This window comes from Cuculus canorus, chromosome Z, assembly GCF_017976375.1.
Source record: "Cuculus canorus isolate bCucCan1 chromosome Z, bCucCan1.pri, whole genome shotgun sequence".
Taxonomy (NCBI): Eukaryota; Metazoa; Chordata; class Aves; order Cuculiformes; family Cuculidae; genus Cuculus; species Cuculus canorus.
In genome coordinates, this window is record NC_071441.1 from 63,965,654 (window position 1) to 63,991,991 (window position 26,338).

Genomic DNA, 26,338 nt, shown 5'->3' on the forward strand with positions numbered 1-26,338 from the left:
ATCCCTGATGTGCTGCAGCCGTGGCAGAGGTGATGGGGTCAGGAAGGACCCTGAGCACTTTGTGGGAAAGCAAAACAAGCAGGTGTCCTCCCTGGATGCTGCCCCCTCACCTGAGCAAAGCCCTTAGAGATCAGCAGACCTCTATGACTCTATGCTGCCTCCACTTGCTGTTGCTGTTTTCTTTTCTCTATTACCTCCACATTGGCCCTGTTAGTACAAGAACATCATCTGACTGCAATAGTAAACGTGCACTGTGTAGGTAAGTCCATTCTTTTAAAGGGGGGGGGGGGGGGAACATATATCAGATGTTTTGCTCAGTTAACTTCCTTCCTATTTACAATTATTCCCTGAGTACCTGTCAAACATTAAACAAAAAAAGGCTAAATTGTTTTCTCCTCTCTGCCACCTCATGACACACATGCCAACCCTTGGACTCAATGATCCTTCTGGGTCCTTTCCAACTCAGGACTTTCTATGATTTTACAAGGACTGCAATGTCAGTTCAAGACCATGAGCACAGCCATAGTCCCAACTCTGCAATTGTCCACTGAGTCTTCCAGACCATCAGCTGCACTGGGACTTGTGGATGCTGGTCCTTGTCCCATGATAGGGTGATAGAGGAGTTCCCCGCCTCCCAAAGACTAGGTGAGGGCCCGACATCTACGCAGGTGTCCCGCCTGCACTAGCTTCGCTGGAATGATGTTCTTTGGGGTAATGTGCTCATGGAGCCCCAAGGGGAGCTGAATTGAGCCACTCTCTCCATCGTCTTTGGGAGGAGCCTCGTAGCTCCCCCTTGCAGGTAACCCCCATCCTCTCTCCTCTCCTCCCATCCCTTCATTTGCTAGCAAACTGATTATTCCTTATTAAGAAAAAGTTTAGATCCTGAAATTCGTGTTGTTGAGAGGAAGGCAGAGGAGAGTCACAAGATTAACAACTTGAGGACTCACAGGAGCCGCTTGGAAGAAAAGAGGAAATATAATCCAAGAGGTACAGCAACAAAGAAAATCCCTTCTCTATCTATCAAGCCCTCTTTCCCCAGCCTCTGTGAATGCCTCACCTCCTGCACAGTCTCTGAATATAAACTTTGCTCAGCACACTCAGGGTAATCTTTTCACATCATAAAACTTATAATCCTCCTAAAGTGGTTTCCTAGGGTTTGAGGTATGATGCACTTATCAAATAACCGAAACAAATAAATCAGCTTATTTAGGCTGTGGTCAGTGTGTGTGTAGCTCTGTGTACACAGGGAGGAAGCCAGCGCCATACCAGCATTTGTATATATTAGCAACAAAGCTGTCTGTGACAAGCTGTCCTCTGCACAACTAAATATTTAGTTGCGTGTCATAAGTAACCTCTTAAGCGATTAAAGTGAGAGGGTGCTCTCTGTCCGCGCTGGTGTGGGGAGCCGGGGCATTAGGTCAAGCAGTATGGCAGGCTGGGGAGGAAAGCCCTCGGTGCAGCCGTGTAGATGGGAGAAGGGAGGATGCGCATGGCAGAATCCACGCACCCATTCTGCAGGGCCTGGGGACCCAGCTGAGCAGCTGTGATGCTGGGGACAACCCCACTCCAGCCAGGGGTGCACAGCTCCAGTCATGCTTTCTTGTCATGTGTCTCTGCCTAGAAACTGGCTCTAACTATGGTCCTTGTGTCTTTGTTGCATACTTGTACAGAGTTCAAGTTTTCAAATATTTGTTGCTAAATTTTATTAGTGTTAGGGAAAGCTTTATTTTTAACTTGGGCTGTATTTATGGATTCTCATGGTTGCAAATTTTTTTTTTGCATGTACAAAATTAAACGAATAGAGCAAATTAACATTTAAGAATTATAGAATATATGCTTCTTGATATATCAACAATATATACATAAACATATTGTTATTAAACTCAAAACCTACTATCTTGTAAGAATTAAACCAACAAGCTACAAAAGCTACCCTAAACTTGTACCCTCTATGTTTTTCTGCATCTACAGTAAGTGCTTTCTTCTGTGTTCAACCACCATCACAACAACATTCACTTAAAATGTCAGGGTTGTTGGGATATAGATATGTGCTTCACAGAGTATCTTAAATTTGAGAAGTAAACCAGCATATGTTAGGGACCTGGACCTGGGTTTTTCCTCCTCCTGTTGCCTCCTGCCCTTCCCCTCAGGCTCTTGCTGCACGATTTTTGCTCTTCAGAAGATATTTTAGCTTTTCCTTACTCTGAGGGGGGAACTCCAGGGCCAATTTCAGCTATTTTCAAGAATATTGATGTCATTTCTATTTCAGTATGTGCCATATAGAGGCAAAGGGCAAAGCAAGATTGAGCTGTTGTCCTGCAAGGATGAACCACGCACGGGAAGAAAGTTGGAGAGGCTGACGGCAGCAATGCCCAGGAAGAAGGGATAGGGCTCCTCTGTGCCCTCTGGCACCTGACACATCTTCTTGTCTCATATCTACCCTCAGAGGGGAGCCCCTTCCCATCCTAGCCTTTCCTCAGCCACCAAGGATGCTCTAGCTGTGCCAAGGCTGTCCTGGGTTCCCGGAGCACATTTTGCAAGGGCTGCTGCAGAGTTTGGGCAGCATCTCCCATGAGGAGGGTAGAAACTTAACCCTCCCTATTCCTTTTAGAAGTGTTTGTTTACACCCAGAAGCTGGACTGAAAAAAATGCCAGGATTTTGCCCTGGTGTTGATGGCACAGAGAAATGTTTAAGAACTTTGCTTCCACAAAATGTTTCTAAAAGTTTTGTTACTTGCACTGGGGAGAGCACCATGAGGAACACAGTGGTATCGTCATATTCTTTTCTAGAATGTACCAGGTTAATCAGAAAATTAAGGCTCAAATAACCAATTCACCAGCAAGTAATTTCAGTCTGTCATGGAAATAATCTACATTTCTAACTTATCTAAAGTAAAGTAAGCCATACTACCCTCCAGCAGCTCTGAAACCATTATAAATTATTGAATAAGTCATCTTTTTTATATTGTTATTGACATAATAAATATATTTACTTGAAAACATCCAGAGCTGCATAGGCATAGAAGTATTTATGAGCCTGTGCTCTTTACAGCACTGCTTTACAGGGTGCTGTCAACTGTGGAGAGGAAACAGAAAGAGAAGGAAGATGGTTTCTCCTCTGATGTTCTTGTCAACAGACATAGTGATTCAGTCAGCCCCATCACTACTGGCCCTTGTCTTCATGGGCCACAAAATAAAATTAAAAAAATAAATCAAAGTGCAAATGGTGTGGCTGGTTTTACTTTTTCTTTTTAATGGTTAATTCTGGACCACTAACAAATCTATGGTCCTGCAAACAGAAATTATACTGCTCTTGGTAACACAGAGCAGCTTAAGCTTTAAGTTGCCACCAGAGTAGCTCTGAAAGTCATAAAAAAATAGAGACCTTGGGACATAAATGCAGTGTCAAAGTGACAGGAGATTTGTCAGGCAATGTTGAAAATCTTTGTGTGCAGCAGTTAGGGAGAGGGAAGGTGTCTGCAGCCACAGCAGAAGCTGCCAGGGCCAAAGACACTTTCCCAAGCGTTGTGAGGGATCCTGTGTGTCACAGTGCACGTTTAACCAGAGAATGATATACATGCATGGCATCGAAATTCTACACAAAAAATACTGCAATAGGAATTGCTGTGTGCAGGAGTGAGCCCACACACAATAAAAGTTGGATCAGCCCAGGGTGGGCACACTTGCAATTGGGACATCACAGCCAAACCCTATCCTGACACCTGATGGGTGCTTGGCCACCCCTGAGTCCAAACACTGACAACTTCTGTGAGAATTTAGGCTGCCCTCTGGACATTCTAGGGTGCAAAGTACTTATAAGAAAACCCTCCTTCTGAAGTAAAGGCTTCATTATATTTTTTTGTCTGTCTCCTTAGGCTGTAAATATATCATCAGTGGGTCTTCCATTTCCTGTGAGTTAAATTAGCAATTACTATCTGTGAATTCACAGGAGTGCTTTCTATAATGAGGAAAAACAGCAGCATATTTCAAAGAGCATTTCTCCATGGAATGCAAGTCCAGATGAAGATTTAGCCTGTTTTTTTAATTTAAGTCTGGTGGAGCAACATGTCATACCTCAGACATTGACAACAAATCAGCCTTTATTCAAGTGTGAAAATGAAGGCATAAATTGCAGGCTGCTTAGCTCTCAAAACAATGTCACATTACAAGAAATGTGATATTTTTAAGAGAAACAGGAAAAAATTTATCAAAGTTTTTGTTATTATTGCATTATCCTCCTGCTTGATCTACTTGCTATAGATACTTGGTGTCTGCTTAAGTGCTTTCCATTCTTCCCATAAGCAAATTCTGGCTGAAAACTATATATCATTTTACTCTTGATCACTGCTAGTCTCAGTACCTCATTACAGCAGAGCACTTTTTGAAACTGAGCTATAGCCCAGATAAATGATTGTATAAAGTTTTAAATAAACATACAACATTTATGTTATGTTGTTTCACAGGGATGATTTATAGTCATTTTCTTCTTCCAGTCCTGAGCTCTGGACATAAAAGACACTGAGTTCTCTGCTGTTTATCCAAGCTAAATCCTCTGTTTGTTCTGCATAAGCATTCTTGATTCTTTAATATATTGCAGGCTTTAGCTTCAGGTTTATTCCCTCTGGGATAGTGGAATTAGATACATCAACTGCCAAAGATAAGGTACGGACATTGTAGCTTAATAGCCATTAAAATAGATACCATGATAACAAAAAATGGAGCTAGAAAAGGGAGTCGAGATTGTGATATTTTAAAAATATGTATTTATGAGACTTAGATGAATAAGTGTAAGATTTCAGAAACCTTCACGAGGAAACCTCAAAATGGTGGTGGGATCTTGCTTGTTTCATTTTTATTTCGTAGGGATAAGAGGATCAGAAATGAAAGAGATTGTGAACCAGGTAATATGTTGCCTTTTATGTTCACAAAGACAATTCTGTTTCTTCTTGCTAAAATGACATTACATAACCTGGAGGCCAAGCCACTGAAACATTGCTCTGTGCTTACTACAGAAGAAAATTCTAAGAAAGTGCTGCAAGATAAAGAAAGCCTGCCTTAAGAAAACCTTGTTTTCTATTCTATTTACCATGTGGTGGATTCTATTTACCATGTTCCTTCTTTCATTGGAGTAGGTAAATATACATATAAGTAAGTTCAAACTGTATACGGGTAGTCTGTTTACTTCATACTGCTATTCTTCATTGAAGCCTTGTTCCTCTCTTAAAAAAGCAGACAGCACTAAACTCTTCTTTTTTTTCTTCTTTTCTGAGCTTAAATGGGACAAATTTTGAGCTAAGACCCATAAAAGTTCCTTTTGAGTTAAACTCAGTATTTGTTCTTATTTTTTTGCGTTAAAACACAGTGTTAGGATTTAAAGATGTAATGCTTGACAAAGTAGAAAAAAATTAAGAGTTATAGTCTTTAATGTAACATACCCTAAATCATCTCTTACCACAGTATAACAGTTAAGCTAAGATTCTAGAGGTCCTAAATGGACTTCCATTTTTTTCTGAGTCAGGATTAACTGGTGTATAAGTAACAGACTGGGTGCTTTCACTGCCAAAAATTATCTTACTAAATGTTTGAATTGGGAAGTCCTGAACTCTAACCAGCAGCCCTGAGTCTACTCATACAAGCTCGTTATTTTGTGGTACACAAGTTGGTATGTTGTCCATGGTCTGGAGCAGACTGCATTCCGTAAAGCATGAAATGATTTTTACATGAAACTTCAGTGGTAAAATAAGCAGAAAGCAAAATAGAGACATGGACAGACATGTTTATTTATTTTTTATTATTATTCTGCAAGCATTTATTTGAGCTGAAATACTTCCCTTTTACAGTGGTGGGATATCTCCAGGAGTAATGGTGCAGATGTTGTGAATGACTTACTCTATGAGCGTGAAAGGAAGGGCAAAAAGAAAGCTCAAAAAAAATCCTTCATCTCTCCGTGAAAGACTGCTTCAGTATACATAAATATTATCTTTTTTAAAAAAAGCTTATTTTCTGTGGATGCTGCCTATTTTTAAAAAGACTTGAAATCAAGACTGCTTTATAATGAAATAAAGTACATAAAGCAATGTGTAATCTCTCTGCATTTTTAATTACCAAACTTTTTAAAAATTATTCATTGTAAGCAAACCACAGTTTATTAATTGCTGGTGAAGTCTGCTGTTGTCTCTGTCAGGTGTACACTTGATAAGAGGAAAAGGAAAAAAGAGGAAGCATGTAAAATCTACTCTAGAAAAAAAATGGGAATTTGTTGCTATACAGGAAAAAGCGTTGGTTTAGTGAGTGCCAGCAGTAGCGTCTTCTGCCTGGGATGACAAGTGCAGTGCCTCAAAACCATTGCTTCCTCCTTTTTCTCCCCCTGGTGCCCTCTATGGCTCAGCAGCCCCTGAGTTTTCATGCTGAATTCCAGATCTGAAAGGAGAATTTGTCACCATCCTGTGGGGTGCAGGCGTCCTGCTCAGCAGCAGGCAGTTGGTTTTGCAGCATTTGAGAATTACTTTGCTAAGCGTTGGCCTCCCCACACCTTCAAGACTCATTTCCAACAGTATCTGTCACGTTTGTTAGGATAATAGGGATTTGCTTTTATTAGTATTTCAATACCAATCAGTCACAAAATGATTTTCCTATAAAAGTTTTCTCTAAAACCCTCACAATTACTTATTTGCTCAATAGATGGGATATGGCAAACAATACTTGACCTTTTCTTTTCTGAACAGCTGTAACAACCAAGCATTAACTAGCCATTCATCAAAGCATCAGTGTAGTGAGGAATCACCCTCTTCTTACCCTGAGAGAGACAAAAGTAAACACTACTGCTCCATAGCACACACAGCATTATTTGGGGCAGGGCTAAAACTTAGATATTTTGTCTATTTGTTCTGCTCTAGCCAAGTGATTTTATTTAATTCATCTCTTAAGAAGATTAACCCAGTCTTGAAAGACTACAGCCTTGGACTCCCTTAGTTTCCTTAGAAATTAAGACAGCTGTACATAAGGACTTAAGTATTTTTGCTTTTTTCTAAAGCTTTTGGATGAATTGGTAATTAGCCAGGAGAATGAAAGAGGATACTGCTCTTATTTTAGTAATTAAATCAAAGTAAATAGTCTGTACTCGTTTGCTGAAGAAGCATCCCAGTAGAAGCTAGTAACTACAGCTTTTGAGGCATTAAGACAACCCTATCTAGCACAAAGACTCTGCGTTTAAAGCAGTTTGTGAACCACTTACACAGAAAACCTTTTCCCACATTATTCTCATTTTGCTGATAGGCAGTGGAGGCCCAGAGGTCTGTTCAAGATCACTCAACACCCCTATAGCCAACATGGGCAGAGAAATCACAGACTTTGTGCCCTCGGCCTGCCAGTGGAGAGCCCCTTCATGAGTGATTCAGGAGAGATTTTGCCATGTTGCACCAACTACTGCAATCTGAGCTTTTGTCAGGATGGCAAAGCACTGATTTTCCCCTACACAGTGTTACAAAGATAATGCTTTCTAAAATGTACTTCTGCTAAGCTCACCTATTTCTACTCATGCTATCACAAGCCACCTATATTGATGACAGAATATGTAAATTAGAGTCAGCAGCATAAAAATGTTTATTCCCAGGTAAAATTATAAGAACACTTTAACGATTTGCAGTATATATGCAATAAGAAGATAAGAGTCATGGAGTTAAAAAAATATTTGTTCTGCAACATGTAGTAGGATGGGACAGGTGAAAAATACTGTAGAGGAACATAAGGATGTTGCTGAAGCATGCAAGTTTTTCCACAAAAAGCAATGCCCTCTCATGGAGATATACCTACTAATTCTTTGTAGTACTGGTGTGATCTTGCTTTTCTGCTTGACATTCTGCTTAATTTTTTCATTTGCTTTGTGTTATTAGCCCCATTTCTTCAGTGTACTAATTGGATTATTACCAGAAAAGTCAGGATAAAACAATAAGCTAGAGCACTGAAAACATCATACCTACCAACATTGAGGAAAACTGTAGTAAAAAATATTATTGCTACACAAGCATAAAAAAAATATTAAATAGTCCCAATAATATATCCTTAACATCATCTGAATGGTTCCTGGAGAAGCAGGTAGGCTCTGCGGTTTTCACCAAATACACATTGATATTCACAGAAGCATACCCACAGTACTGGCTTAAAGTGCTGTCTCTAAAAACAAATTATTATGCAGTCTTATTTATTTGGATGAGAAGCATCATATCAGTTTCGTGACAGGTATGAATGGGACTTAACCTTTGTGTGTGCGTGTCTGATTATAAACGGAATAACAGCTTATGTGCTTTTCAACCCTGATTTGGCTCACATAATGTACTACAATACTAATCTTCTTGCCAAAAATAGCCTTCGCAGGCAAACATACTGGTGGTCTGATGTCCTGTACAGCCAGCATTTCTTAACACAAGATCACTAAAACTATTTTCTGTCACTCAACAACAAAAAAATCCCCCACTTCTGCTACGCTATTAAGCAAATACAAAATAAGTCAAAGACTGCCTTTACGCCTTATACCAAATTCTACAACACATTTACAACCTTGATTGCTTAAGCAACTTAAACACCAGTGATTTAATTTTGCTGCTCTTCTTAAATTTGTATTTGTAAAACAAAACTTACGATAGTCATAGTAAATCAGTCTTCCAACAATTCTTACAGGTTTTTTTCATAGTACGATTAAAGCTATGAGCAACTTAGAATAAGTGTTTAAACAATATTATGCTTTGGACTGTTCTACTAGACTGTCTGACCCAGTAAATCCACTCTAAATTTTGATACTGTATTATTTTTCAATGCAGTTATGTCTTAGTAACTGCATCAAAATCCTGTGGTCAAACATTCAGTAACACTACGCTTCCATTATCAAATCTACTCTCTATGTATATTGTTAGAACAAAACTTTTCAAAGTAATACATAAACGGTTTAAAATGCTGTCAAACTACTATAAGTATTTTACTTGGGATGGGGCGGGGGAAGAGTACTGGACTACAAACTAGTGTGTGTCACTTTTCCAGAAGCATTATTAATGGGGACTATTTTAGTCTTCCGTGATGGGGAACAACAGGCTGTAGGGTTTTATTCAAGTTAAGAATAGAAAATAACGGTACTTGCAAGAATTCAATTACGCTGCATTAAAGCTGCCATGGGGTTACTGTACATTTATACATCAGAAAGTCAGTAAATTATTTTTCTATAAATTAGTCTTTCAAAGTTGACTTTTTTTTTTTCCTTTCTGTTCTGAATGCCAAACTCCTGACTGCTTCTCCACCACAGAGACTTCATATCTGGATAACCGACATCTGTAAAAACATTTCTAATGAAAACACTACTAATACAACTCCCTGGAGAAACAAATGAAATGAGATCTAAGTACGCAGCCGCCTTTATACAGCTCTGTCTTTCACAATAGCGGGGCTAGTGCTTCCTATCCAAGCCTTGACACAGGTCATGATCATTTAGGCACAGTAGCAGCAAAATAAATAATTGTGTAAATATGTAATAACTGGTATAAATACTTCAGTAGCACTCAGGAGATATGATAAAGGACTTCCTTAACGGACAACTAAAGACAGTTTATCTTGGTGGATGGAAGGGACAAGAATTTACACTACAGTGAAAGAAAACCATGGACTGAATACTTGGAAGCTCAGTGCCAGACGTAATGCTTCTTTTCCACAACAGAAGTTTTAAAAGTGTTTTAGTGTTAAAAGCATTGGATTTAGCAACTGCTAAAATAATATATACCTTCATCCCAAAACCCAATATACTGGAAAAATCAGTAATTTAACTATGTATTTAAATAATCCAGTTTCAAAGCAAAACAGTACCATCTTTACTTTTAATAATTTGTCATAATTTTTAATGATGCATCCCACTGCTTGAGTAAATAAGAATTCAGAGGCAGTTTTTCTGATAAACAGTCTAACAATTAACTGGGGAAAAGATCTATTTCTGTTTAACAGTTCTCAGTCTTAGGTAATGCTCCATATCAGGATCTACAAATATATCCAGATTTGATGCCATTCTTTTAAACCTGTATTAAGTACTTTGAGGCAGCTCTTTGTTAGTAATGATCAGTAATAGCAAGAAACCACCAGTGTAAGGAAAATTGGCACCTACAGAGATAGGAAGGGATTCTCTGCTTGAAAATTATCAGAAAAAACCCCAATATTTCTAACTGCCATCTTTTTTAGATGGGCTAATGGTTTTCCTTTAGAAAAACAGATTGAACAAATGCAGGATATAATAGAAGTTTCCTTATTCAAAGCCAACTACAAGTTCTGGGCCAGAATCCTAAGGCAGATGAAAGCTGGAACTGATTTGACAGACAACTGACATAGAACAGCCCACCCCCAAACTCCCTTCCTCCCGTTTACTATTTTTTATGGACATTGGGGTTCCCAGAAACATATCAGTAAGAGTACTTGTTCTGAAACAATTCCATAAACTTCCCTAGCGAAACCTGGATGCACTAAAATCAATAAAAAGAGTTTGCCAGAATATACCAGGAGAGACTAGATGTTGCTCCTCTTCCCATCTTCTTTTCTAGGGTGTACAGAATTAGAACTGAACCCATACACAAGGATTCCATTTTCAGCAGTCTTTTTATGCTGGATATATTAAAATAAGCTCATTATCTCATGTATCTGTTTTAAGTAGAACTTCTTTTGCCATGAAGAGAGATTATGATAAAAAATTTTAAAAGATTTTTGAATAGAAAATGGTATTTAGTCTTTCCACTGATTAGTTCCAACCTTTAAAATGGTTTTCAGGCAAAAAAATGGCAAGTGAAACCCAAAGTAATTGTTTTTTAAGGTAAAAAAATTTATATTGAGTTCATCTCTGCTATAGATATCTGATACAAATTCAGGTTTTGTTTGTAGAGTACGTCAGACTGAAGCATATAGAAAAATAGTGCTGGAATAAACTGAAATATTAAGGTTAAAGTATCATTCATTTTCTCATTCTAATACAAACAATGAACACTACATGTGATAACTACATAACAAAACCAAACCACTACGTAAGTTTAACAATTACAAAATTCATGCTTCTCACCTTGTAAGGAGTGACCTTTCAAATGACAAAACGGACCCAAGTAGCTTAAATTATCAGGCTTTCAAGTGTTTTTAGAAAATAAGTGTTCTATCTTTTATTCCATTCACCATTCTGATTTACTAGAGAGAAAATTAACCTGAGCAGGTTTGGCTGTTTTGGTTGGATTTTTTTTTTTTCTAATCCACAACAACATGATGGCATTTTTCTTTACAAGATAGGGAAGAGACTCAATTAGAAATTAAACAGGGACATTAACTGTGAAGGTGAACTTGCCAATTTCATGGATTCAAGAGACTGTCATACTAATGAAAACAGTACATAAGCATTTTTGTTCAAATATGTAGTTGAAAAAATAAACAAAAACCTTAATACTTACTTAAAATTCAAATTTTATTAAATAAAGTAACACACTAAAAGTCATAGTATACCAATTAAAAAAAAATCCCCGGTTATGAAAATTAAGTCAGCACAATCTTTGTTATCTTTAAGTCTAAGGCACCCTCCAGTGTTTGAAGGAGAAACTACATGTCTAGCAAGCAAGAATTTGAAAAATGAAAAAGTCTTCCTGTCATAAGTTCCCTCATAAATTTACAGTAATTCCATATGATCAGATATGTAACATGACAAAGCCGTGATGTAAAAAAATTGTACAATTACTTTTCATAGAATTGGATGTTCACTTTTCATAGTGTTGGATTTATGAAGGTGTTACTTGCTTTGCTAGTGGAGAGGAATCTCTATGTACGCTAACTTGAATAATACAGTAGAGCGTGCAAAGTACTACAAAAGCATTTCTTACAAAGTCTGTTACTGATCAGCGATAAGTCCTCCCAGAACATGATGTCTATGTTTATACAGCTTGTTCAAAACTAAGAAGCCTAAACCAATAATTTATTAAATGGCAGACAGGCCCACAGTAGGAAGGAAGAAAAAAGATACACCTAGAGAGGCAAAGACATGTCGATGGAATACAGAAAAAAAAAATAAAAATCAAGACTTAATGTATACCATAAAAACGAGGAAGGTCTCGAGCGTACAGTCATGACCATGGAAGTTCACTGATTTTAGGTAAAAAAAGAATATTTGCATTGGTATATTTGTTCATTCTAAAGGTAACAAATCCTTAGACATTTTCAATACTTGACACTGGAATAGAGAAACATTTCTCCCTACAGGACAAAGTAGAATGCCTGCTGAGAGGACACTGTTATAAGTTAATGCTATTAAGCTAGATCCACACAAACCATTTTAAAACTACTGAAATATAATGAAGGCTGGAAACCACAGCTTTTTCAACTGTGATTAGGTACAAACTAATATGTCTTGTGGATTTTTCTTTTGGCATTTAGCACTCCGAGAGTGACCTGTTCATACTTCCACAATCAAACAATGTATGTAGGGTTTTGTTTAAGGGATAATGAGATAACAGGCTTTGAAGTGTATGTTAAGTGAATGCAAAGTGCTTAGGTCTTGATTAAAACATCTTAGAAAAGCTCATTTTATGCATGTGTTCAGAATTTAAACTGCATAAAGTCACCAAATTAGTGTTTCGATTATCCTTCCTCATTAGCAAGGGATAAGAGAAAGCATGCATGCTTCTGAACTAGGTCTTTACATTTCTGGCTTTACCCTTACAGGCTTATGTGCAAAACTGCTCAGGCAAAGGGATTTTCATTCTGGACAATCAGGCTAGTTACTTAATGAATTCAGTTAGTTTCATAAGGTCTGAGAACTTTTACCCTTCCCACTCAAAATGACATTCGGTCAGTGCTGCACTTCAGTTTGAAATTAAGAGTTCTGGTAGGAAAAATAGCTGAAGTACTTTTCCTCTGTATAGCTGAAGAGATCTTTTTAAAAGATGGAAAAAAAACGGAAAAAACATGACAATATTGACCAAAAGTATTAGAATTAATATTAAAAATATTACAAATAAACCTTGCCAGATTAATGCAAAAAGAGGTAGCAGACACTTCAGAAGAAAGTACACAGGATAAACTTATTTACATATTTATATGTACATGAGTATAAAAACATTAAAAAAAGGCATCCCCTCTGTAAAACTTAGAAACAGTGCTTAGCTTCATATGTTGCAAGTATTTACAGTTAACTTCAAAAGAGCTAATAATAGTGTGCAAAATTAAACACAACCTTACATATCTGTACAAATTAGTACAGGCTTATAAGAATCTCTTATATTGGCTCTTTTTGCCAACTTCCTGTATGCTTTTATTTAGTGATGTTCCTTTTTGCAATAACTTCTCGAATTTGACGATCAAGTTCACTTACAATATGGTCTTCATGATTATATACTCCTGTTCTCAACAGGGTATCTCTCTCTTCTATCAGACGAGAGAGATAATCATCCATATTCTCATTTAGTTTTCTAGAGTGGAGACTATCCACTCTACCAGCAGAATTATCTCTAACATCTTGCAATTGTTTTCGCTCTTCTTCTTGTTGCTTTAGCCTGATGTGGATAAAATGGGAAGAAGCAGAAGATTATTATGAAGAATCACTGATTATTTTCACATTGCAACTCCAGGTTATTTATCTACTGAACTACTTAGTAAAATTAAGAAATATAGAAAAGGTAACAAATTATCTTCATTCTAGTTAAAAACAAATAAGTAAAGCAAATTTTATACTTAAATTCTAACAAACCCTTTTCTATGTATGAATTTGACTACAATACCTGCTACCAAGGCTCCTAGTTTGATAATGCAAACGGCATTCAAGAGGGTTAAACATACAGAACTACTGCAGACACTTTTTGGATGACAACATTAGGTAAGTAGATCTAAAAATTTATTGCGTTCAATATATGAACAGTGCATGCTTCTTTCTTTTCTTAATGCAACAGTTTTAATCCTTAAAACTGAAGGTTTAAAAAAGAAAAAAGCCTGGTGCTGTACAACTATGACCATAACAGAGATTTTTCTATACCGCAGTACTGTTGCATTTTATAAATGGGTCGTTAAACTGCGTTCTTTCAGTTTCAGTCAATTATAATATTGAACCTTCTTCTATTTTGAGACAAACAGCAAGGAAAGACAAAGGGGGAGAAAAAAGGTATCTTACAAATGCTTTTATACCTATTAAGTTCATTTCTGATATCCTCCAGCTCTTGCCGGTCTGTTTTTCCCAGCTCTTTTTCTTCTGCTGCCAAATAGCGCAATCTCATGTGCTCCAGCTCTTGTTTCTGCTTTTTAAGGTGAGCCACTGCATTTTCTTGTTCACGCTAATGTAGGTGAAAACATAACTTCGTTAAAATACACGTAGAAGCGCCAATCGTAGTGCCATGGGCAAAACTTCAGGGATGAAGTAATAACAATTACATCTCCAGCAGTATTAGAAGTGTAGGATTTAAACAGAATGTCTTCACTTTTAATATCTATAACACAGTAAGACAGTGACCACAACTGCAGTGAAATTATCCAGCCTGAATAGGCTGAAGCAAGTTAGATACTCTCCTGTTAACAAAACACCAAATCATTACAAATGCTTTTACAATCTCTGCTTAATCTCATAAAAGTGAGTAATTTATATTTGTGGAACTGCTCAATACATTCGGTGTTTTAAATTATAACTATTTTTTTAGAAATAAAAGCAGAAAAATGCTAAATAGCTGCAGGAAACTTCCATTGAAGCTTCATAGTGCTCAGCACCAAAGCTACAAGAACTACTTTTTGAAATTACAATTTGCAGTTAAAAAAATATGCCTTGGAAACAAATCTCTGCTAAGACTTCCTTTTACATTTATCTAGCTCTGTGCAAAACTTAAGATACCTTATTTTGTGGATTTAATCAAATTAATCAATCCATTCTAAAAGTTTATTTTGTTCTATTTTTTTAAGCTCTATGCAGACAGTGTCACAAAATTGGGCTTTGAATCCTCTACCACTTAGTGGCATTAAAGTGCCTTAATGAGAAGTGTGGTCCTCTCTCCACTTGTTTTCCTCCTAGTCATTTTCCATATGACCTTTTGCAATATCTCAATACAGTCAGTATTGCACTCTGAATGAGACTGAAGACCTGAGGTAAAATGGCAATTCTTCCTGTAGTTAAAAAATAAGGCAGGAGGTTACACAAACATCCTGGATCTAGACATACGGTGAAGTGCAAGTTTACCTTTCTAACTTTGACATTGCTTTCATCTGACATATTTGATTGTTAATACAATCAGTTTTATATTTATTATAGGGATAAAACCCATAATTTTATTTAGTAGGTGTGAGCATACTCATTATACAGTCAACCTAAAAATATTTGGAAGAGTCTAGTCAGGCAATTTCCTGAACCTCGGTTCCCAACATTCTAAGCACTCCCTGTTGATGATCAATAAGAGACACGAAAATCTGCATTTCACAAGGAATGGGTGTAAAGACTCTAATTGTTAATATGAGCAGGCAATCAACAGCAAAGTAACTGACAAGTAATTATAGCATGTATGTAACCCCCAAATACTCGATTTTTATACTAAATACACTAGCCAGGCAAATGAAATGTTAGAACTGCAGTAAGACAGGCCGGAAAGCCTGAAGAACAACTTGCTAAAGGGATACACCCTAATAATAAAATCAGAAGCAGGAATCCTGCCAAAGAGTCTACAGCTGATAGATGACTGAAGTATAAAAAAGCAGCACTTAGGACTGATAAGAACACAGACCTTCCTTCCCCATCAAGAGTTCACTGCAGAAGAACAGTTCCATGTGTGAAGTATCCTTTTTTATGTGGGACAGGTTTGAAGAACAGTCACAGACTGAAGTAGAATAGATTTTAGAACAGGAATCTACAAACACATATAGCAAATATTAACAAGTCACTACAGCCAGCTGATATTTACCCAAGAGTTTAAGCGTTCTAAGGGAAATCCAAACAAAATTGCAAGACTAACTGAAGGTATAATCTGTCTCCAAAATTGGTGTTGACACCACAGGAGTAACTATTTTCCTATTTTTTTTTTTTCTTTCTTTAAACAGAGATCCTAGAAATACCCAGGAACTACCAGCAGGGCTGACAGTGGCCACATTGGTTGACACCATAAATCAAAACCCAAACTATCAGGATGTATAGGTACACCAGGAAGAATGAATCTAGCTTTTGTAAGAAAGATGTACTTCCAACAAGTCTGAAACCTTCCCCCCCCAACCTCCCTACCCCCCAATAAAACAACACAAAGAAAGCACCTAAAACCAAACACGAAACAAAGCTGTCACAGAGAAAGTCTTCTCAGACTACTTTGGGTTTAGAAGACCAAAAAAGGACAGTAACTGATCATTTCCACAACAGCAAGATGCCAACAGTGGAATCCACAAGAATTTACTCTATGGTATATTCATAAATTAGGAAGTCATTCTGGAATAAACAGGTTGCTGATAATACAAAATTATTCAGTTGGGAAAAAAGCGGATGTGAAAGAGTAGGATATTATAGAGACAAAAATATTAATTAGTCTGAAAAAGAAACAGATAAATTAAGACGACACTCACTGATGTCTGTTAAACATAACAGCCTGAATGCAACCGCTGGCTCATGATGTGCTCAACTAATTGAATATCCTCCAGCTGCCCTCAGTGAAAGACATTAAAGTCCTGTTTCTAGATCTTGTGTACCTACTGCTGGCTATGGTGTGAGCTAGATTTGTATTTCACATTAGTTGGGTAGATAAGTTTTTTCCGCCCAATGAAAAGCACTAGCTAAAAGTCAAAACTAGGTGAATTCCAACTAGAGATGCAATTCAAGTTATTAAAACACAGGAAAATCGATCACTTCTACATTACACCAAACATGTCAGGAGCTTCTTAATCACAGAATGCTTTGATTTAGGATAGATAGATCAAACATTACAGTTGAAGTATTAAAAAAAAAAAAAAGAGAGGGTACTTTTCACAAATATCACAATGGTATTCTCTGATTTCCAAATATCTGGATAGGCAACAGCATCCAGACAGTTAAAGCAAATTTCAAGTGTACAAAAGGCTACACAGAGGAATGTGATTATTTTAACTATTTTGATAGTTGTACGTATCTTGAGTTATCTGCTTTGCTAAATACAGGTAAGTAACATAAAATGCTGAGCATGATCTAGTCTCAAATAGGTTGATAGTACAACTTAAGTTATAGTAAAAGTAAGTCAATGGACAGTAAATTGGATTATCTCCATTACCCAAGACCTAGAAGTAAGAGGACGGGCTAATATTTAGCTCTTTTCAAGATCATCACTATTCTTCATGCTCTCATTCAAAGTTAAAACCTCTTCATAATGAAGCAAGTTAAAGATATTGCTGTGTTTCAGAAAAAAAGCTGATAATAATACCGTTAGGCAGAAATGATATAAAATTTTGAGTACGTTAAACCTCCTTTGCAAAGCTCCATTTTGCCTCATGAGAGGAGCTATGCCCTGTATGTATAGAACACGCCTATAAATTCCTACCTGTCTGTCCTGCTGGTAAAGAATCCAGTAATTCAGTCTGGAGACTACCTACTGTTCCTGATCAGACAAGTCTAAAGAAATTTTCTATACATATTCTTGTAGATACAGTACAGCCTGGAATTAATTTGTCTAGCACAACTTCATTTTCCTGTTGATATTATCTAACGGTAGTAAGAGTCTTGGAGGCCACACATAAATAAGACAGCAATTTACAAGGAAACTGTCTCATCTGAAGGAAAAGACCCTCGCTGCTAGACAATAAGGCTGATACCTTCCTCTTAGATGATGTAAAAATCTAAGCCTTTTACAGTCTAACAGCCATTATCTTCTCTTCCAGTCTTTCTACCTATGTTGATTTGTAGATGATTGGCTTCTTGCTCTGCAGTTCAGTTCATTCATGCTCTAACTCCTCCATTACAAACTAGAACTACTGTCATAGGAAGCTGGGGTATTAAGGTAAGTCTGACAAATTTGTGTATTTCAGTAACTCTGTGAAAGACTTTTTTCAGGGTATGTTGGTTAACCTGAAACTAACACTGGAAAACAAATGCAAAACAGAGTACCACTTATTGCAAGCACAGCAAGACTTTAACTTGCCAGCAGAAAATGACATCTCTGCCTACTAATGAAACATTATGAGATACGTATTACACACAAATCAAACAGCTGTGACTACACTTAGAAGTCTTCTCATTCCCTCCCTCACGCGCCCACTCCTTTGTGGAGTGCATTACTCAGATCCATAAGGAAACTTCTTGCAAGTTTTCTTACAACTGAAGCTTTGGAGGAAAGACCTAACTGCGTGCTGCCACTTGGGAGCAGAAGTTTCATGAAAAGTTGATATATTACTATTTGAGACAGGAAAGTTCAACTATCTGCTGTGTTCATTCATAATGGCAATCTAAGAGCAAAAAAAACATTTTAAACAAATTGAAATAAAAAACACACATTAGAAGAAGTACATATACTGAAGGTTAAGAGAACGAAGTCTGAAGCTCAATCAGACCAGAAAGAAGACAGAATATTTCTAATGCTTTACTACTTATCGGAAGGGATCTCGTTTAATACCTTGGTCCTTTATGCCCTCACTGAACTAGACAGTTTCAAAACCGTAAGCTTTTTTGATTAAAAAACATCTTTAGTCATGATTAACAGAACTAAGAAAAGGACAAAAGAGAATGATGTAAAAGCCAAGGAGAGATATAGGAAAAGCAAATCTTTCCTGAAGGATCTTTGTTCAGTTCCAGTTCCTTTTGATGTTTCTCTACGGGAAAAATGTCACTGGTGAGGATGCTTGTTCCTCAGGATAATAATCCCCAGACTTGAAGAGAAGTAAGTTTGAACATAGTAAATGCTAAATTATCCTTTTCTCCATAGAGAAGAGAGAAATCTTACCAGTACATTTCATCTCCAAGTTAATGCTGGCTAGGACTTGGTTTCAGGTAAATGTGATTAGAAATTTAATTTGATTACTAATGCAATTGTGATACAGATGTGACAAATAGTTGGCATTTCCTTGTTTGGGAGGAGAGAGGGAAAAGATTAGATTAATTTTAGCCCTGTAACCGTGGAAGTCAAGGATTTCTGTAGCATTTCATGCCATGAGCCCGAATAATTACATTTAAGCACAATAATATTAAATAAAAAAATAAAACCAAACATTTTTCTGAGGCAAGATTCCCCTAGGATTCAGTTTAAGACTGTCCAACTTGGGGTGGAAAAAAAAAAAGAAAAAAAAAGGGACTTTGCAGATTCATTTATGGTGTATCCTGTGTGTAATTTAAGTTACACACTTCGTACTCTGTGATTTTCAAATATCTTTCCCAACCTTAGTCTTTGACTCATTTAGAAGTCTGTCATAACAATTTCTATGGTGCATAACGGCAAACTAGCTCTATGTATACTATCCATAGCAGACCAACAGAAAACCATTTCCTAATAATCCATCAATACGAGACAATGGCAAAGAATTTACAACAGTTGTTTGATAAGAAGTGAGGCATGCTGACTTTGAATTAGTTTATATACAATTTTGTTATGTTGAAGGACCATACAAAGACTGTCTTTTGATGTGATAAGAGAGACGGAAGTATTTCTTATGCATCACAGTGATGAAACTGGTGTCACTTTGTCAGAGACATTCAGGTATGAAAAGCACTCTTTCCATCACAGTTTAACAATCCATTGGGCAACAAGCATTATCTTTAAAAAAAAAGCAGAATAAACCAAATTCTATTGCATAATAGTACTTGAAATATAGCAGAATTTACTGTGAGATCATCCAAAATGAAAAATCCCCAATACTAACGCAACACTTCTGCACATTTACAGTGCTAATAAAGCAAAGTTCTGCATTTCTAACCCCACTTATAACATCTTCATTTTATTCTATGTGTATTTAAAACCCGAGTTATAATCGAATCCAAAGTATTGTTTAAGTGTACCTCAGTGCACACAAGTTCATACATACATACACACTGTATGCAAACATTCATTCATACATGCTTAAACTTCTCAGTCGAGACTTTCTGACACACTTCACATTTCAGAGAGAATATGATCCTGAAATAAGGAACATTTCAGATATATTCCCAACTGCTTATTGTAGCCAGTGAGCCTGTTTTAAGCCTCAGTAAGAATGATTAGAATTTTAAGTTTTAAACTTTAAGAATTTTGCATTTTTAAATTCAGGTAAAGGAAAACTCTGAATCATCAGCTGCTGGACTAGAGGCAGCTTTGTGGCTAGAAGGTTAAGATCCACTAGAAACTCAAAACATTTGTAAGCCTGGCTCTTGAAACATTTATGAGCCACTACCCCATACTGAGGCAGCCACAGATTAACCAAGAGTATCGTGTGAAAATTACTCCAAAAATTATTTTTGCAATATAGTCTTAGTTGGCTCAGGTACCTTCTCCTCCACTACTTTCTCAGCACTGTTAATCGCACTGTTCCTTTAGTTCACTTTCTCTCCCATTCTCCCTCAGTTAACACTTATCACCAATATTCCTATCCCGTACTGTTATTTTGTCATCCTCCTCTTACCTCCCTATAAAAAAAAGAAATCCAGTCCAAACAAAGCTACACACTAGCTATGAAGATAATTTACCTCAAGGATTTACCACTTCTCTTCATCTGTTTGCATTTCTGTAATGTAGTGCTTAAGACATAGAATACTGTTTTAGAAGCTTGCATGGTGGGATCTTCAATCATGTTTTGAAATCGTACTACAGGAATATCAGCATTAAGTAAAAATTAACTCGTAATAAAAAAACCTCAAAATTTCAATTATAATCAGATTACAAAAGAATCCCTGTATGCTACCAGGTGCTCTAGTTAAGAAGCTCTTCAATCAAGGAAGCACAATCTTTATTTTGCCATAGCTGCCTATAAATCCAAAAGGGAGATGTAAACATACATACACTAGACTAAACAATGGCTAAATAGCAGCCACTATTCACTCTCCCACTCACACATACCATTCAAGTCTGTGGGAAAAACTTACGATTGAAGCTAAGGAACTCAAGTAAAGTTTTCTGAAAATAACCCAGAGCTGACAAGTCAGTAGGAAGGCCTGGATGGTTTCAAGACACAGTTTTTAACCAAGACTTGGACTTCCAACTGAGGGGGTTTTGGTGCTTTTTTAAGAAAAACAAAGATTTAGATACCATCCTTGGCTAAATTACTTATAAATTAATCAAATTAATTACTGAGTGGATTAGCAAGACACTGGACAAGACAAACTGAATGTCAGCCAACAAATACAGTCTATGTTCTTTTAAACAAACGCATCAGTGCTGGTTTTAACAGATCTGTAAGGCACAAACACATAAAAAGACTTAAAAAAACATTTCTCCCAGAACACTAAATAATGTATGCATGTAGATTCTGAGATTTTCGCTTTCTAGATGGTAAAAGAGATTATCAACTGCTGAAAAAGATGTCTGCCAGCTTTGATTTTTGTTTTGATATGTTGTTTCCTGCACTCAGACAAGCACTAAGATTAGCATCGAAGACCTCTGTAAGCATGTATTCAATTTTGAGTAAATAGTTCTACAGTTCTCAAAAATAATGCTCACATACATAAAAACTACAGAATCCTATTTGTGTAGTATTGAGATCTCCCAGCCAAACTTCGAGGGACGTTTTTTGATACAATCCACCCAGGCACACAGATACATACCCAACCTGTTGACATTTTTGTCTTTCTAAATCTGAAGATAAATGAAGTATTGATACAGGCTCGCACTAAGCAACAAAGAGGAAAGAAAAGCAAACTGGGTGAAGTCTATTTTCACTCAGCTTTACAAACTCTGTTTGAATTCAACTAACTTCTGTATTTTGTTAAGCATGATGTATGTGTATCCTCATGTACTTTAGATCTTTTTCTCGTTACTACGGGCATTGCGTTTAGCATTCAAAATCCTCAACATGGGAAGTTTAAGAGCATTTGCTATTAAAAATCCCATAGATTTCTAAGTTTGTACTGCATATCTCATATTCTGCAAAATATAAAACCATCACAGATGTGTGCTAAGAACTAGTTCCAAAGTAAAAGGAAACTTTTTTAATTAAGGAAACATTGACTTTTATGGTTGCAAATCAGAAGAGCATTTTACTAAATGCTTAGCCTGTAGATTATGCTTCTTTAATTCACAAATTGACTGTACTAGGTCACCTTTGAGTAATGGAAATCTCTGTTTAAACATTTTTCTGGCAACAGGCACAAAGCATTAGATCTCATTTCCAAGACTTACCAGCTGGGTTTTGTCATTAACATTTATTAACAATCTAAGATATGGCTTTCAGCGTCTAATCCTCACTACACAAATGTTTTGTATAGTTCTCTAGAGAGCTTTGGTGTGACAAATTACTGGCACAGATTACAGCTCTGTGGCTATTCACCAGAGGCAATGCAAAATTAACATGGTACTAATCCAATTTAAACAAGAAATTGGTCAAAGTATGCACAATTGCACAAACCATCTGAACTAAGGCAAATGTAGAATTCCTGAAGCAACAGTTTCCAAATTTATATTTAAAACACAGTAAATGGTTTTTGATCAGCTCCGCTTCAACTTTTATTTGGCTCTTTAAAGTCACATAAATACTTTATCAACAGACTAAATATAAAATGAAGTACAGAGTATAAGAGCTACAAGAAATTACTTTGAAGGGGTTTGTTCTGTAGTAGAAGATTTTTAGGTAGAATAATTCACTGTACATGCCAACTTATTTTATGGTTCAGGCTTTCAGGAAGAGGGTCGACTGAAACCATCTACATTTGCTACCAAATTCAGATTGTCAGGTCTATGGCGAAGAAATTTAGAATAAAAACTTCATAGTGATACATACTAGCATTAATCAGGTGAGCAAAAAAAATCTTCTCTTATTCTAAAGGAATTTAAAAATGTACCAGTAAGAATGGTAATAGCCTGGACATGCCATGGCTGCTGAAGAAGTCTTAATCAGAGAGAAAACTTATTGTCTTCCTTTTCTCATCTTGTAAGCACATATGTTTCAGAAATTAGAGATGAGAATTCATGACTGCCTTTATCACTAGGCAAAAAAGGACACATTTGAAGACAGCAAAGAAATACGAGTTCTTAATTATTGTGATTATCTAGCACATTAATTCTCTTCATAGAGAAACAGATTAAAATAGTTAATAATCAATTAGGTGAGGGTGGGCTTATCTTCTTACCCTCTGAAAACTGAATATCTAGCAGCAGGAACAAAGCAGGAACTATAATCCCTAAAAATAACACATTTCGTCAAACAGGAAGTAGGTGTCAATATAGGTAATAAAAAACTTTTACAAAACACGAATTCTGAAGCTTTACACCTGTATCAAGGTTTGTTCAACTACAGGGATCAATTATTTATTAATTCGTTTGTCAAGGCAAATGCTAATACTTGCCATTCTTAAGTATATTATTTAGCTAATGTTTACTATAATTCATAAAGAACAGCAATGACAAATACGGAGGCAAATGGATTAAGTGAAGATGAAGTTTCTACTCCTTTAAGTCTGAACAGAGTATTTTCAAGCCATGTGAATGCATATAAACATGTTATACGTATATATAGACACATACACAAACACACATGCACACACAAGCAATCTGTTCAGACACAGCAATAAAATAACTCATGCCACATTAGTATAAGATTAGGACTTACAAAAGCAGGAGAAAGCTTCACTTCAAGTTTTCTGCAACTTTACTTCATTTTGCATTATTTAAACCTTAAAATCACTGTTGCTAAAAGCTAAGATTTGTTTCTCATCTTCACTCCTCATGCATTTTACAATTAAAATATGGAACAGTTAGGACTGTAACTGACCAAGACGCTTGGAACAGGAACAAAATATTTTCTCTGGAAGGGCTGACTGAGCATGACTGCAAATGAGATTAACAAAAAACTTTTCTTTTTTGAATCATGCCTGCTGCTATGCCACTAGCTATGCCAGTCTTCTCCGCAGACCAAGTCTTTCCTGAGTTCCCTTAATCATTCCCAAGTTCAATGTCAAATTCAAATCAGCTTTGCTGTTCTTATTTTTGTAAAAGTAGTGTAGCTTAGAGCTTTAATTTCACAAAGTTAAACACCAATAAAATAAAGCCAGACAGTAGTTAACAGTAATTATAAGTAGCTTCCAACACTACCTCAGCTTGATTATTTCATATGAAAAGAAGAAAACTTGCATACCTGTTTCAACCTTCCAAGTTCTTTCAAGGCCCTTGTCCATTGTTGTTTGTAGTGGAGCTTTGACTTGGTAGCTGACTCTAGTTTTCTTTCAAGTTCAACCTAAAAGCAATTAAAATCATATCAGCTGAAGCAATAACAACAGTAACAATCACTGAAAGATGTATACATACAAAGGGTCTGGCTTAAGAGAAGTGTTTATGTAGTGTAATATACAACATCATCTAAAGCTGTTATATAATGTAATATAAATATTATGGCACATGAACATTTTCTTGTTTAAAATATAGCCTTATTTTTATTGGATGGTCTTCTATAAAAAAAGAAAAATATTAGTTTTTAGTACTAAATCTGCTGATGTAACCTTTAAATTTAAGATTCCCAAATTAGCAACTCCCTCCCCCTCTTTTTTATCTCCCTGAAGATTATAAACATTAATTTAAACAGAAACACTGATAGATAAACCCTGCCTTTAAAATGTGTGTAATTTTTTCTTCTTTCCTGCAGCTGATGGAAGTTCTATGTTCTTTTCTCTGAAACAGACATCTGTTCAAACCATTCTTTAAAAACAGTCTTCAAAATCACTTATTCTATGTGAATCTTTGATCTTACTACGTAAAGAAAGTCTTAAAAAAAATGCTACACACTAAGAATTCATTGCATTCTGTGCAAAAAGTAAATTATGAAGCACAGAGAACACAGTAACCTGAAAAAAATCATTTTTCATTAACAACCCATAGGTAGGAATACTTTCTTTTCGTAAAAAAAAGTACGTATCATTAAATTTCTGAAGATATTAAAGCACTGACTTTTGTTTTAAAATATAACAAAAAAAAAAGGAAACCTCAACTAGTTAAGCTGTGAGTTTAAAAAGGCTGTAGAGACAAACATTTTTAATCAATTGCTTGCTTGATCAGAAGTTATTCAAGCATACAGTAACACTCAGACTGGCCATGTGACTGAGTGCATTTTGTGCCAAGAAGACAGGTCCATTTTTTTCAGCTTACTTGGTCAACAATTTGACTCGAACCGCACAATAATTCTGAGCATAAAATGCCCATATCTGTGGTGTTATTTAAGCAAAATACCCTCTGCTGAAGGCACGTATGGTTTCTAAGAAAACAACTTACAACAGTGATAAGCAAAAAAACTCTTCTCATAAATACTTAAAAAGAACGGAATACCAGTCTAAATTAATCCTCCCAAGAAAATCGTCATTTTCTAAATGTTTTGTAAACAGAATGCTCGGAGTCTTGCATGATGTTAGCAATTTAAATATATAGGCTATGTGGCTTTCCTGTCTTAGCCTCTAATAACACTGCTTCTTCCACAGAAATAAGGCCACTGCTTGCCTTGTTTTTGTTTGAATATTTAAAGTCTGAAGAACTTGTTGCAAAAAAGTAAAATAAAACAGACAAATCAACCATTTGATCATGCAAGATTATTCCACATCTCTTATCAGCGACTGGATCATTGAGACAGTTTTTAATTTAAAGACTAGAGAAATCCAAGATACCTTTTCTAAAGTGAGAAGATTTATTTCTGATTGTAGCTGGATTTCTGGTTTGCTACTTCGTTGTTCTTTGTATTGCTGGAACTCCTTCTCCAAAATTTTATGCTTATTTTCTGCTTCATAGAGCTACATTAAGGAAACCCAAGATATAACGCAAGTTAGCAGAAAAAAAACCCAAACGTTCACAGACAAAGAATTAGGTTAAAGAACTGAAGTTACTCCTCAGTCCCTGGAACATCTTACTGTTAATTATCTGTTATAAAACAGATACTGAAAGCTACACATTCATAATTAATGATTTCTTCATGATTCGCATACAGCAACGTTTTAACAGGAAGAATTTTAAAGAGGATCTTTGCTCAGTACTGGAAAGAAAAAAACAAGTCTGTCCTCCATGTCCAACATGGAAAAATCGAGATTTATAAAACATTGCTGTTCACATTTCTAAAACGACTTGCAGAAGAAACACAGACAAAAAACTATTTAGATTTACACACATCTTTTAAGCCAACAGTGTTATCTACTGTATGAAGTTTTATTACTGACATGATTTCACCAGCATAACTTCAGTAACATCTGGAAGAGGAAACAACTCAAACTTTGCACAGCCAA

General features: G+C 36.2%; 1 protein-coding gene across 1 annotated transcript in view; it reads right to left on the reverse strand.

The window, feature by feature from the left end:
• Positions 1 to 11,486: 11,486 nt before the first annotated feature.
• The window catches only part of CEP120 (centrosomal protein 120), a 41,174-nt gene continuing 26,322 nt past the window's right edge, over positions 11,487 to 26,338 (reverse strand). The window contains exons 18-21 of the mRNA XM_054054902.1: positions 25,730 to 25,852; positions 24,217 to 24,315; positions 14,170 to 14,315; positions 11,487 to 13,544 (exon numbers count right to left, since the gene is read on the reverse strand). Coding sequence (XP_053910877.1) covers positions 13,304 to 13,544; positions 14,170 to 14,315; positions 24,217 to 24,315; positions 25,730 to 25,852 — 609 coding nt within the window. The 3' untranslated portion in view covers positions 11,487 to 13,303. The remainder of the gene's footprint in view (positions 13,545 to 14,169; positions 14,316 to 24,216; positions 24,316 to 25,729; positions 25,853 to 26,338) is intronic.